General features: G+C 63.0%; 4 protein-coding genes across 5 annotated transcripts; 3 read left to right on the top strand and 1 right to left on the bottom strand.

Moving 5' to 3' along the window:
• Nucleotides 1-1,074: 1,074 nt before the first annotated feature.
• RRD2 (Serine/threonine-protein phosphatase 2A activator 2) lies at nucleotides 1,075-2,542 on the top strand. Its single transcript, XM_062769818.1, has 5 exons — nucleotides 1,075-1,313; nucleotides 1,351-1,479; nucleotides 1,518-1,660; nucleotides 1,708-1,904; nucleotides 1,996-2,542. The coding sequence occupies exons 1-5, from the start codon at nucleotides 1,101-1,103 to the stop codon at nucleotides 2,499-2,501; spliced, it is 1,188 nt and encodes a 395-aa protein (XP_062625802.1). The 5' UTR covers nucleotides 1,075-1,100; the 3' UTR covers nucleotides 2,502-2,542.
• A 516-nt stretch (nucleotides 2,543-3,058) lies between these two features.
• Nucleotides 3,059-3,883, top strand: LOC62_02G003284 (uncharacterized protein; the record flags this gene model as incomplete). The annotated part of the gene is made up of 3 exons (XM_062769817.1): nucleotides 3,059-3,378; nucleotides 3,430-3,573; nucleotides 3,622-3,883. 3 exons carry the CDS (start codon nucleotides 3,059-3,061, stop codon nucleotides 3,881-3,883), a joined length of 726 nt encoding a protein of 241 aa, XP_062625801.1.
• A 3,181-nt stretch (nucleotides 3,884-7,064) lies between these two features.
• CXT1_2 (Beta-1,2-xylosyltransferase 1) lies at nucleotides 7,065-9,520 on the top strand. Its single transcript, XM_062769816.1, has 3 exons — nucleotides 7,065-7,846; nucleotides 7,907-8,250; nucleotides 8,342-9,520. Exons 1-3 carry the CDS (start codon nucleotides 7,170-7,172, stop codon nucleotides 9,403-9,405), a joined length of 2,085 nt encoding a protein of 694 aa, XP_062625800.1. The 5' UTR covers nucleotides 7,065-7,169; the 3' UTR covers nucleotides 9,406-9,520.
• A 47-nt stretch (nucleotides 9,521-9,567) lies between these two features.
• On the bottom strand, nucleotides 9,568-12,624 carry dsc1_1 (DSC E3 ubiquitin ligase complex subunit 1). 2 transcript variants are annotated; one of them, XM_062769814.1, is given in 9 exon segments: nucleotides 9,568-9,639; nucleotides 9,729-9,970; nucleotides 9,985-9,995; nucleotides 10,210-10,336; nucleotides 10,384-10,786; nucleotides 10,824-11,068; nucleotides 11,103-11,369; nucleotides 11,411-12,065; nucleotides 12,260-12,624. In XM_062769814.1, the coding sequence occupies 9 exon segments, from the start codon at nucleotides 12,602-12,604 to the stop codon at nucleotides 9,598-9,600; spliced, it is 2,337 nt and encodes a 778-aa protein (XP_062625798.1). In that variant the 5' UTR covers nucleotides 12,605-12,624; the 3' UTR covers nucleotides 9,568-9,597.
• Between the last annotated feature and the right edge of the window lie 183 nt (nucleotides 12,625-12,807).

Here is a 12,807-nt window from a genome sequence, read left to right as displayed (position 1 = left end):
GGCTCAACTCACTAGAGGTACGGCTTGAGCTTGTCCGGCTCGTTGCCGCCCGCGTGCTTGACGACGGCGCTCCAGAGGTCCACGGTCGGGATGCCCGTCTCGCGCCCGACAGCGACCACCGCCTCGGCATACTTGTGCGTGTTCTCCGCGTCGCGGTCGAGCAGCGGCGCCGGGCCGTCACTCCCAAACTCCTTCCATCTCGCCATCTGCCCCTTGAGCCGCTCCTCCTCGATAATCGGCGGTGGCGAGATCAACACCACGCGCGTGTCGGGCGAGTACCACTCCGACTTGGGGTCGCGCACCATGGCCGCCAGGTGCTTGATGTTGGCCTGGAACTTGTCGATCGGGACGTACTGAGGCCTGCCGGGGAGGACGGCGTCGTTGGCGCCTGAGGTGTGAGCGGCTGGTATGCGTGGAGTGGATAGCTGACTCACCGAACCAGATGGTGAGAAGCTGAACCTTTTGAGCCTTGCCAGCCTCCCGGTCCGTCTTCTTGGCGAACGCGCGCTCGAGGACGGGGATACCCCTGCGGTCAGCGCTGAGGGGACAAACAAACCCACCACTCCGAGTTGTATCCTGGTCACGTCAGCGGGTGCCTACGTCGGAACTTCTACACCCACCTCCAAAGCCGCGGTTGAGGACGTCAAACCGGCGTGTAAAGTACTGCGACAGGCGGTTGTGAAGCGACCCAGCGTTCGACTCTTGTGTGATCGAGTCGCCAAGGAGCATGACCGCGTCGATGAAGCCCGGGGCGGCCATTGTGATGAAAGGCGGGAGTGCGAGGGGAAGGAAAGCGAGGTAGAGAAGGGCGATAAGCATGCGCTGTGCGCGGGGGGGCGCGCTGTTGTTGCTATGCGAGATGATGAGGAGAGAGAGTTGGCAGCTTGCTCAAGTCCTCATCGTCGCCGCCGCAGCCCCCTCCCGTCGTCATCTGCCCATCTGGCCTCAACGGTTATCGACGGAACCAGATATGCCACGTGCCAGCCCGTGCCTGGGCGACCGGTCTGGTCGTGCGCGCCCAGCACTTTCGGCCACCTTGTTGATGACAACGACGAGGTCACCTTGCAATCACTCACTCTCTCTCTTGACCAACAAGCACAATGACAACACCAGCACTAGCGACACCAGAGGCCGCGGCGTCCAGCTCTAGCTCTACGCGCGCATTCACCCCGCCGGCAAAGTACATCCTGTCCAAGGCGCACCTGGCCGCGTTCCAGCGCTCGCCATCACACGCGGCGATTACAGACTTTATTGACGGGCTCAACGCGAGCATTGTGGGGCGCAAGCTGTCCGATGCGGGCGAGACGAACGAGGTGGGTTGTGTATGGGCTATGGTTATGCTGACGCCAGCGCACGCTCGCGCTCATGGGTATCCTCGACGCCGTGCTCGACATTGCCAAGGCGACGCCGCCGGTCGACAACAAGCTGAGCCGGTTCGGTAACCCCGCCTTCAAGACGTTCTACGACCGAGTTGGCGAGGTGGGTTTCAACTATCGTTACCTACGCTAACCCCGCAGGCATCAGCCGACCTCCATGCCACTATTCCAGGCCTGCCGGCCGAGGCCGTCCCCGAGATCGAGGTCTACTTCAAGGAGGCGTGGGGCAACAAGCAGCGCGTAGACTACGGCAGCGGCATGGAGTTCAACTTCTTGTGCTGGCTGTGAGTGACAGCTCCATGGCACATGACGTAGCTGACTCGCGCCACAGCTACTGCCTCGTCAAGCTCGGCGTCGTCGGCGAGGCAGACTACCCCTTCCTCGTGCTCGGCGTCTTCTGGCGGTACATCCTCGTGATGCGATACCTCCAGTCGACGTACTGGCTCGAGCCCGCTGGATCGCACGGAGTATGGGGTCTGGACGACTATCAGTTCTTGCCGTTCCTCTGGGGTGCGGGGCAACTGAAGAGTGAGTGGGGTGTAGGTCGCGCTGTGTCGGCTGTCGCCAAGCCAGCGCACCTAACTCGGCTTCACGAATGCCGCTAACACGCCGCGCCCAGGCCACAAACACCTCCGCCCCAAGGCGATCCACGACCCCGAGATCCTCGAGGCCTTTGGCCCAGAATACATGTACCTCTCGTGCATTTCGTTTATCAACAGCATCAAGACGGCGTCGCTGCGGTGGCACTCGCCAATGCTGGACGACATCAGTGCCGTCAAGACGTGGGACAAGGTCAACGAGGGCATGCGCAAGATGTACGCGGCGGAAGTGCTGGGCAAGCTGCCAGTCATGCAGCACGCGCTGTTTGGGAGCCTGCTGCCGTTCCCCACGCCCGAGGAGGACCCGGAGCTCAAGCGCGCGCTCGAGGAGGAGGGCGAGCCCGAGGTCGACGCGCATGGGCATGTTCACGAGAAGGGATGGACCATGGACTGCTGTGGCATTCCAGTGCCGTCGGCGTTTGGCGCCGCTGCCGAGGCAGCAGGCGGTGGTGGGGTTGCTGCGGCAGCAGCACCGCCTGTGCCGTTCACGCAGCGTTCTGGCATCAAGCCCATCCCCTTCGACTAGGCCCATCGTTTGACTAGTAGCATAGATGTATAGTGTATCACTGTGCGAGTGGTGGGGGGGGGAGGGTTGCCGCCAGATGCCGCCGGGCCGGTGGCACAGCCTGCGGGGCGTTCCGCTCAGTCGGCGTAGTAACGAAGCGATAGCGACAATGCAATGCAGCATCCGTCCACTGTACGCAGCATGCGGCGGTGAGCATAGAGAGTAGTGGCACTGCCCATGCCATAGATAGTGGTGTGGGGGTGTCAAACGCCGAGAGGCGGGGCAAGATTGGCGGTGACAGCGCCGCCTGCTACGGCTCGCCGATGATCGATCCGATGACGGACATGGCGCGGGCGCCCTGTGGCAGTGGCAAGTGCACCGCTGCTGCCGTGGACGCTGCTTGTGATGGCACGACGTTGGATGTGGTAGTTGTATGGGGATGGAGTGGCAGTGCGCGCTGGAGGGTATATAACGAGGCGAGTTGGCCTCTCTCATCCCCATCAGCTCAACAGCTTCAACTCAACAACTCAACAGCCCTCCCAGCCCAACAGCCCAACCAAACCCACCACAACAACACAATGCTCGCCACGCTCTTCACAACCCTCGCCCTCCTCGCCGGCGCCTCGGCCGCCCCAGCCCCGTACCACTGGACCCAGCAGTCCAACAGCAGCGCCTCGTGGCAGAAGCCCGCGCCAGCCAACGGCACCTGGCTCGCGGCCAACGGCACCTGGTCGACCCCGACGCCCCTCTGCGCCGGCCTCACCCTCCCCCTGCCCGCGAACCAGACTGTCCTCGCCATGCCCGCCGGCCAGAGCGTGACCCTCGCCACCGTGTCGCGCGGGGTGCAGAACTATACTTGCACGAACGGGGCTTGGGTTTCGGCTGGCGCTTTGGCCAAGTAAGTCTGGCCGAGTGGTGGTAGTAACAGATTTGAGGCTAACTAAACCAGCCTCTACGACGTCGGCGCCCTCCTCGAGGCCACGGCGCCCGTCGTCTCGTCCCAGAAGCTGACGGACGGCCTCGCGCCCCTCTTCCTTGCGGCGCAGCCGTTCCCGGCTAGCAACCCCCCGCCGACGCTGCAGCACGAGTTTGTGTGAGTCGCGCTGCCCTCTTGCCGCCTGGCCTGGCTAACACGACACAGGCAGACGCCCCAGGGCCTCCTCCCGCGCTTCTTCGACCCCAACTCCAACGCCAGCGTCACCCTCTCCAAGACCGGCGTGCTCGCCTCCCCCGACAACTCGACCGCGGACATTACGTGGCTCCAGCTGACTGCCGTCGACGGCGACCTCGCGAAGAGCGTGTTCCGCCTGCAGACTGCGGGCGGACAGCCGGCGGGGGGTAACTGCTCTGACGGGGCGCAGGCGAGCGTCGACTACGCTGCCATGTACTACTTCCTCAGCTAGGCGCGCGCGGCGCGACTGCCTGCCACGGCTAGTGCTGCGCTGTTCGCGCAAGCATGAGCACGGACTCTTTAGACTTGATAGTGGACATTGAGCAGATGAGCAGTAAATAGAAACCCCATGCAGTTGTGTGTTCCTTCAATGTGCCACACCGCAGCCATGGCCACGAACTCGGCCATGGCTGACTGCCGGCGCCGCTTCCGCCCCACTCACCCACCCCACCGCGTCCGCGCGCGACGCGACGCGTCGCCAGCTCCTGCGTTTCAAGCTCCTACAGCACCGCCCCCTCAACCCAAACCATCATCGCTGATGTCAGCGCCGACGGGATGTCGCAGCTGCCTACCCCAACAGTCGGTCAGAAGTCAGCAGTGCCCCACCCCGGCCCCCGCACGTTTCGACGCAAGTGTGAGAAGTCGCTGATCCTCACAGGCTCAAGGTTGGCCGGGTACACCTGAACCGTGGGCACGTGTGAGCTGGCCCAGGCCAGGCCAGGCCAAGCCGCCGACGGCCGACGGGTGATAGAGTGTGTTGTCGGCGTGCCCCTGAGTCCGCCAACCTTGTGAATGCTTTCGCCGCGCCACCTCGCCCAGAGTTCGGACTGTGTCGGCCCGTGCCTGCGCCGACGCCCGCCCGCCTCGGCGTCGGCGCGTCCCGTCTGTCAATGTCGCGCGAAGGCTGGAGGCACGCGCGGTGCGGGGCGGCGCATTCGTCGCAGCTGCTCGAGTACGAGCTTGGGTGTTGACAAGTCGCCGCGGACGCACACAGCTGCCGGCCGCCAAGACTGTGAGCGGTATTTGTGCTTTGACGAGAACCTTGCAAGGTTGGTTGCTCGCTTGGCCAGGCCATTAACCGGCCTAAAACCGACCGACCGACCGACCTGACGCATGCACACCCTCTGCTTGACGACCAGACATGAGATCTCGCGGCGACAGGAAACATCAATGTGCGCGTCAAATGGTGCTGTCAATTACGACACGGCGCCACAGCGGCGGCGGGGGCGGCGGCGAGGCGGCTGGACGCGCGCGGTGCGCGTCGTCTCGATTCGATCGGGACACCGGGCTTTACTCGCCTCGCCTACTCACTCATCTGCACCAATTCTGGTACCTCTGTGCCATAATTGTAGCTCGCGTCAGGGCATGCACCCAATGTCGACCGTGGTCGGCTTCAATCACTCTACGACAGACAAGGCCGCATCGTTTCGCATTCGCCGGCGGGGATAGTGTTGCACTGCACGCACGCCGTTGTCGTCGTAATCCTCTGTCCGTCGTCGAGGAACCACATAGAGTTGAGTTTGGTTTCGAAGCCGCACACACAAGGTGTTCCCTCGTTCCATCCACTCTGTGGCCGACGCGTCGTCGGGCACCAACCACCCTTGAACCCCAACGGCGGCGACGGCTGCTCCCATCGGGATGAGCATCATCATCGGATGCACGCACGCACGCCCGTTTCAAGCTGGAGGATGTGTTTCGGGGTTGCTGGTCGGAATGCACGCCGTAACGTGGCTTTGTTGCATTGCGGATGGGATGCGGGAGGGCCCAGGCCTATCAGACTGGCTGGCAGGCAGGGCACCCTCCTCCTCCCGCGCATGTACCGTACGACATTTTGCTTGTTCCATGAAACAGGACGGCAAGGAGAGTGGTGGGTGGTTGGGGGTGCCGTCCACAAGCTGAGTGAGGGTTCCACACGATTGCTTTGCACCGGTTTGAGGAACCGGTACTGTTTGGGTGGCCCCGGGACCCTTTGGCACGAGAGTCTGGCCCGCTCGCTCACTCCGCACCACAACAATACACTGCGCGATTATTCCACACGCAGGCAGGCAGGCAGGCAAGGTCCACAGGGGCAGGGGCAGCAGGCAGCGCGACGAGGCAACCCGCACAGCGGGCACGTCTGGATAGTTCCGCGGCCCAGAATTGTCATTAACATGTGCCTATTCAGTGCATTGGAATCCGGCAACCGCTGGCCGTAAGGTTCACTTGAGCGATGGCGACAGAATGTGTGGTGCACGCCGACTTGACTAATGTTATACTAGCTCGGCGACGCAGCCTCGGCATGAAAGTAGACTGCTGCGGCATGTTCAACAGCCGCAGTATACATAATGCGCCGCGCCGCGCCCACTTGAACGCCGTCGCCATGTCTGTTTGAATAGCAACCAGGTTGTCCGTGGCGGCATGAGGCGTTTATGTGGCTCAAATTGAGCGATCCAGGGTCTACGCGCCGTCGTCAGGAAGAGGAGCGACGAGACGAGGGCGAGGGCGAGGGGAGACTCGACATGCCCAGGATAGCAAAGAGCAGACAGGCAGCCCTGGGCCCGTCAGGCAAGCAAACCTGTAGCAGTGCAACAGTGACAACAAGTGACGGGGCGGGCAAGACGATCTTGGCTTCTGCTGCAACGACACGACCAGTGTGTGCACGTAAACGGCAGCGTCCAGGGACGGAACAAGCGCATGTCGTACTAAATGCGGGACGAAGCGACCTGACTGGGACTGCCTTGCTGCTGCCGCCCCTGTTCTTTGTTTGTTGTCGTCGTCGTCGTCACTGTCTGCGTTCTGCGTTTGCCGCTGCTGCTGCTGCAATGTGCCTGGCACACCCATGGGTGGGGGTGGATTGCCTGTGGCCTGTTCAGATCCGCAGTCACCGGATGGGCGCCTCGTCTTCATGCGGATCCCAGGTAGTCCAAGGTGCCGCAAAAAATGACGAGGCGCGGCGGGCGTGCGGCGTGAAGCATGCAGCAGCGACGAGGCGTCGCGGAAGGCTCCTTCTGGGCTGGGCGGTGGTGGCGCAAAGTATCAGTGACTGTTGCCGCCATGTGCTGCGTCAAGAGGTCGTGAACCCTGTTTTGTGCTTGCGACACGCGACGAGACGGGTCGTTGTACAGGACAGGAACCGAGAATAGCAGCAAGCAGAGCGAGACAAGGACCCAAACCAAGATGGAGCACACACAGTCACAGTGGACGAGGCGCGAGGCGAGACGAGACGAGGCTGCAGGGGGGAGGAGGGAGGCGCCGCCGCGACAGCCGACGACCCGACTAATGGGCAAAAGGTTGCTCGCTCCCGGCAGAGATGCAGGCAAGTAGTGTGTTGGGTTGCGACTACTGACTGTAGCGGCAGTCCCCACCCACCCCGCGCGCTGCCCATCACCACCACGTATGCACACACAATCTCAACTTGGAACTCATTTCCATTCCTGTCCCATTCCACTGGTTCGACTTATCTCACCCCGCTACCGTACCACGCACACCGCGCGCCGACTACACACCCCGCACCACCCCACCACCACCACCCCGACCCAATGCTGAGGAGCAGCACCCTTGTTGTCGGCCCCAGGCTGGGCTCGTCAACGACACAGGAGCCAAAGCACCGTAACGGCGCCGACCGCCCGCTCACTGGCCAGCGCCTGTCGCGCGTCGAAGAGGCCTCGAGCGACGACGACGATGCGTACGAGAAGGAACGCCGCCACCGCCGCCATGTCGTCGTCGGGTGGCTGCACAACCCCGCCATCCGCAAGCGCCTGATTGTCGTCTGTGTGTCCGTCGTCGCCGTCTATGTGTTTATCATGGTCGCGTCGTCCATGCTCCCCTCTGAGCTTGTCGAGGGCGGAGCCGACACGGCGAGTGCGGTCAACATGAAGGGCGGGTCACACCTCAAGGTCCCGCCGGTGAAGGAACACCGCGCTGGCGGCGGCGGTGCGACCAACGCCGCGGCGGCCGCGAAGAAGAAGGAGCGCGAGAGGGCGGCTGGGCAGGTATCGTTTGCCGGCTCGGACCACAAGGTCCAGAACGGCCGACTGCTTGTCAACCCCAACTCGAAGAAGCACCCCATCAACCAGTTGATCTCGACTGCCCAGTCCGCATGGGACGCCAAGGTCGCCAAGCAGAGCAAGACGCTCAAGCAGGCCGTTGCAGAGTACAAGCGCCGTCACCACCGTCAGCCTCCAGCCGGGTTCGACAAGTGGTGGGCGTATGTTGTGTGAGTGTGGGCTTGCGGCGATCATTCCCTTAAGCCAAACGCTAATCAAGCCACAAATAGTGACAACAATGTGCAAATGCCAGACGAGTACGACCAGATTGAGCGCGACATGCGCCCATTCTACGCACTTCAGTCCAAGGATCTGAGAGAACGAATCGACATGCACAGCAACGACAAGGACACCTACACGATCAAGGTTACCAATGGCAAGATTACAACTACGGCCCAGTACAAGGACGAGGCGATTCACCACGCCCGTCTCAAGAGCCAGCTCGACCTTATCAAGGATGTCGCCCAGTGGATCCCCGACATGAAGGCTATTTACACTGTTCACGACACGCCCATGTCGCTGATCAACTGGGACCACCGTGTCGAGATTGCCGACAGGCTCGAGGAGGATGAGTGTGAGTGTGGCGGTGGTTGCCACGCCAAGCCTCCAGGCGGCCAGGGTCTCTGGGGCACATCGACTGCGCATAAACTGACCTGCTACACCAGACCTCGACACTGCCGTCAATGTCGAGGGTGACTCGGTGGGCTGGGCAGCTGCCTGCCCGCCCTCGTCACAGCTGCGCAAGAAGGGCGAAAAGTATGCGGGGCCCAACTGGGACGTGGACGCCAAGTCGTTCATCGTGTCGCACTATGCCGACATGGACGTGTGCAACCACCCCGAGCTCGTCGCATTGACCGGTATCCTCGCGGGCAAGAAGCCTCTGAGCACCAACCTCTTGCCGATCTTTGCCATCTCCAAGACACGCCTGCACTCGGACATTCTCGGCGTCCCGCCCGAGCGATACAATGGCCACGTCGAGCTCGTGCCATGGGAGAAGAAGACCAACTCGCATCTCTTGTGGCGCGGCGCCAACACCGGCATGCACTATGGCGCCACGCTCCCGTGGCGCGACACTCAGCGCGTGCGTCTGCTGGGCATGAGCGCCGAGAAGACGGGTACGCTCGACGTCATTGCCCCGCCCTCGGGCATGAAGTCCAAGACGGTCGGCGACGCGGTCAAGCGCATGGCCAAGGGCCCCGCCAACGAGCGCTACTTTGACATGGGCTTTGTCGGCAAGGCGATCCAGTGCGAGGTCGAGGACGGCACCTGCGCCGAGATTGACCGCAACTACCCCTTCAAGAAGCGCGTCACCCCCATCGAGGCCGACAGCTACAAGTACATTGTCGACATTGACGGCAACGCGTGGTCGGCGCGTTTCCAGCGTCTCGTTGCGTCCGGCTCGCTCATCTTCAAGGCGACCATCATGCCCGAGTGGTGGACGGACCGTATCCAGCCTTGGGTCCACTACGTGCCCGTCAAGGCGGATTTCACCGACCTGTACGACTCGCTCGCGTATTTCAGCGGCGACCTTGAGGGCAACGGCGCCGAGGATGAGCTCGCAAAGAAGATTGCCCTCGCTGGCCGTGACTGGTCCCTCACCCACTTCCGCATGGAGGACATGACCGCCTACGTCTTCAGGATGTACCTCGAGTGGGCACGGCTCCAGGCGCCCAACCGCGGTTCCATGAACTTTGTCTACGACCCAAGCATGGAGCGCGAGCGCAAGTAGGTAGCCTGAGAGAAGAACACACGCCACGCCACATTCGATTTGTATCACCACATACCAAGGACGCACACACCACCACGCATACTAGATTTTGTTACGAGATTTGCTGTACACGCCCGCACGCTGGGGCACTTGATGTCAAGACTGTGCATATTGGGTTGCATGCTGGGTATGGTACACGACAAGGTTGTACAATTACAATGGTGGGAGGCTGCGTTTGCAGAGTGGGCATATTGTCTGGGAGGTAAAGTCAGCGGGCGCCAGAGTGGCCGTGCACAGGAATAGACGCGCGGTGCGACGCGCCACGCCACACTCGCCACACTCACCTTGATGGCAAGCCACTGGGCCAAACACTTGGTGTGGAAGAGGTGGTGGCACGGTGCGACGGCGTACGAGGCGCGAGAGTTGAGGCCGAGCAGCGCCCCGCTGCCGCCTTCGGTTGACGGGCCCGACGGGTGCGTGCTGACCTCCTCCATGCAAATGGAACACGTCGTGCCGCCCTCGAACGCGCCACCACCGGCGTTCTCGGCGTCTGGAGGCGGCAGCATAGGGTGGTAATTGTAGGCCTCTTTTGGTGCAAACTGTGAGTATTCCTGTCAGCAAGTCTGCGGATTCGTCCAACCCATCCGCAGCAGCTCTTGGACGCCGAGGCGGGCGGGTCTGGCGCTGGTGCGGGTCCGGCGCGGAGGTCGGCGCCGCAATTCCGCTGCACACAAGCGAATCCAATGCCCGACTCACGCTCTTGGGGAGGCTGAGACACCGGGGTCAGCTCTGCACCGCCCGACCGCCACATCCAACGCCACTCACAAAAACGCAGGGCCAAATCTATCTTGGGCAAAGAGGATCAGAATCTGAACAATCTGCCAGACGACCATTCCCCAGACCCAATCGGCATTGTCGACAAACCAGATGTTGTTGGGGCACGCAAGCGGGTCTGCGGATTGGTTAGGCGTTGCGTCATTAGATAGTGCAGTCACGTACAAAGAGGGATGGCGAGCAGGCCAAAGCCGACGCCGACGACAAACGTGTGCGAGAGCGACTGGCTCGATCCGCGCGTCGCGTTGCGGTAGATCTGCGGCACCCACATCGAGTTGGTCGCAAAGAGGACGAACGGGACGAGGGAGGGCATTAGCAGGATGTTGAACATGAAGATGGTGAAGAGGACACCTCCAAACCACTGGATGGCGGGGTTCTCTCGGACAATGTCGGTCACGACTTCGGAGAAGGGGCGACGGGGTTCGGGGGTGTCGGTGGTGGTGTCGGTGGGTGAGGTGGCCTCTGTGGCACCAGCGCCAGCGCTGGCAGCGGTAGCTGCTGGTGCAGCTACCGGTGGCGTGTAAGTCCTCTCCGGCGCCTGGATACGGTTGAGCAGGACGGCATAGCGCTGTGGAGTCAGAGCCTTGCTGCCACACCGGACCTACCACACCGAAGACGAAGACGGTACAGAACCCAAAGAATCCTGGCACGAGCATGGGCAAGCTGGCCTTGTTGTCGGACACGAGGCCGATGGCCGCGTGCGCCGAGAACATCCAGGCATCAGACAGGAGGATGATGACAATGGACCAGAGCGAGACCTTGGCCAGCGTGCTCGGCGTTCTCGTCGCCTCCATCTGGCGCACAAGGAGCACGAGGATGACGAGCTGTGTGACAGTGGCATACGCCGCGTCTGGGGTCAGCGAGCTCGAGCTGCACATACTCACAGTTGACGCTGCGCCGCCAAAAGTCGTCGATCGGCACGCCGCGGCCGTTATCGAACCCGATCGCGAGCGCGCACTCGGTCGACACGGCAACGCCGCCGAGCCCCTTGCCCTCCCAGTAGCGCGGGGGGCGGACGAGGCTGGTCAGGATGCCGGTCGGGCTCGACAGCTCAGACTCGTACGCTGCCACGTCGGCGGGGTGCACGCCTGCCGGGAGCGGAGGGAGGGAGACCTGGATGACGAGGGGGCACCGGGTGGCCATGTCCTCGGCTGCAACGTCAGCAAACACTACCCACCATTTCTCCACTCACGCTCGTCCTTCACGTCGGTGAGCACAAAGCTGTCCTCCTGCGCCTTGAGCTCCTTCTCCAGCTCGGCAAGCACGATGCTGGACGTGATGTTGTGGTGGGCAGGGAGAAGGGGAGGGATGTTGCGCACGTCGATGTGCAGCCCCTCGGGCATGGCATAGAGGGTGTACGTGCCGTTTGGCACAAAGTGGAGGCCGAAGAAGCCGTAGTTGACCGCGCTGCCGATACTTGTCTCGATTGTCGACGTGCCCTTGACCCAGACCCAGTCGTCCGGCGCGCGGGGGTCGGGTCGGGAGCCACCATGCGCTCCGTGGCCATCCTCCGGCAGCGCCGTGCCGTTCCCCCCGCGAAAGGTCACCCGCCGCTCCTTGCTGACGTGCAAGTCCCACTTGACCGCGTCGGACCAGTTGAACCGTCCGCGCGACTCGGTCGCCAGTGTCGAGTTGAACGCCGACGTGGTGTTGAGCGAGGGCAGCGCGACCGAGCCGAAGAAGCCCGCGGCTTCGGGCCGCGGTACCCCCAGGTCCACCGTGTGCGCCGCTGCGTGCCGGTACCAGCCGGTGATGTTGGTGAAGAAGGGCGCGTGGGCCGCCGCGAGCGCGGTGTGGTCGTATGCTGGGGGTGTGATGGCCGAGGGGAGGAGGGATGGGGTGGGGGGCTGCGACGGGTGTCAGCGGTGTCTCGTCGCCGGCGGCGGCGGCAGCGGGGCGGGGGCGGCGGTCTCGCGCAGGCTTCTCTCTGTCCTCGGCAGTCTACCTCCCGTTCTCAAAGAGTAGCCCCCAGGCAGAACTTTCCTTCCCCCCGCGCGCTCGCACCGCGCTGCGCGCGGTGCTCGTGGCGCTCACAACTCACCTCGGTCCAATTCCCCGTCCCGTTCAAGAACGCAGTATACTCCCCCACCTGCGTCCGTAGCAGCTGGAGCTCAGTCAAGTGTGGCCTAAACTCGCCGTCTGGGCCAACAACAGGCTGGTACGCCGGCCCGTTCCCGCTCATGAAGAAGAAGAACATGGTGAGCATGAGCAGCGACGACACGCTCTGCCGCGGCGCAGGCGGCGCAGGCTGGCCGACGAACACGCCCGGCCCGTACCCCGGCGTCGTGGCGGGCAGGGGCAGGTCGCCGTCGTTGGTATTTGGCCGAGGGGAGCGCGGCGAGCCTGGTGCCTGCGGTGGCGGCGGCGGCGGCGCTGGCTCGGACATTGCGTTGCGATGGGTGGGTGTGCGAGGGAGTGTTGTAGAATGTTGTTGCGAGTCGGTTTCGAGACTGACGTGGGCGGGCGGGCGCGTGGCTGCCCGTCACCGGCGCATCATTTCAGGCACCGCCCGCAGCAGCAGCAATCTGGGGAAATGGCAGTCAAAAGGCCACTACGGGTCGCGCTGGATCGCCCACCCGCCCCCTCGCT

This window comes from Vanrija pseudolonga, chromosome 2 (assembly GCF_020906515.1).
Source record: "Vanrija pseudolonga chromosome 2, complete sequence".
Classification (NCBI taxonomy): Eukaryota; Fungi; Basidiomycota; class Tremellomycetes; order Trichosporonales; family Trichosporonaceae; genus Vanrija; species Vanrija pseudolonga.
This window is presented reverse-complemented; position numbering and strand designations above follow the sequence as displayed.

Bases quoted from the DNA above. Each gene is read 5' to 3' on its own strand.
- CXT1_2 (XM_062769816.1), top strand. From the start codon at position 7,170: ATGCTGAGGAGCAGCACCCTTGTTGTCGGCCCCAGGCTGGGCTCGTCA. The intron at 7,847-7,906 runs GTGAGTGTGGGC...AGCCACAAATAG, and splicing joins AAGTGGTGGGCGTATGTTGT to TGACAACAATGTGCAAATGC. The intron at 8,251-8,341 runs GTGAGTGTGGCG...CTGCTACACCAG, and splicing joins CAGGCTCGAGGAGGATGAGT to ACCTCGACACTGCCGTCAAT.
- RRD2 (XM_062769818.1), top strand. From the start codon at position 1,101: ATGACAACACCAGCACTAGCGACACCAGAGGCCGCGGCGTCCAGCTCT. The intron at 1,480-1,517 runs GTGGGTTTCAAC...CTAACCCCGCAG, and splicing joins TCTACGACCGAGTTGGCGAG to GCATCAGCCGACCTCCATGC. The intron at 1,661-1,707 runs GTGAGTGACAGC...CTCGCGCCACAG, and splicing joins TTCAACTTCTTGTGCTGGCT to CTACTGCCTCGTCAAGCTCG.
- dsc1_1 (XM_062769814.1), bottom strand. From the start codon at position 12,604: ATGTCCGAGCCAGCGCCGCCGCCGCCGCCACCGCAGGCACCAGGCTCG. The intron at 10,787-10,823 runs GTAGGTCCGGTG...CTGACTCCACAG, and splicing joins CCGTCTTCGTCTTCGGTGTG to CGCTATGCCGTCCTGCTCAA. The intron at 10,337-10,383 runs GTACGTGACTGC...ACCAATCCGCAG, and splicing joins CCTGCTCGCCATCCCTCTTT to ACCCGCTTGCGTGCCCCAAC.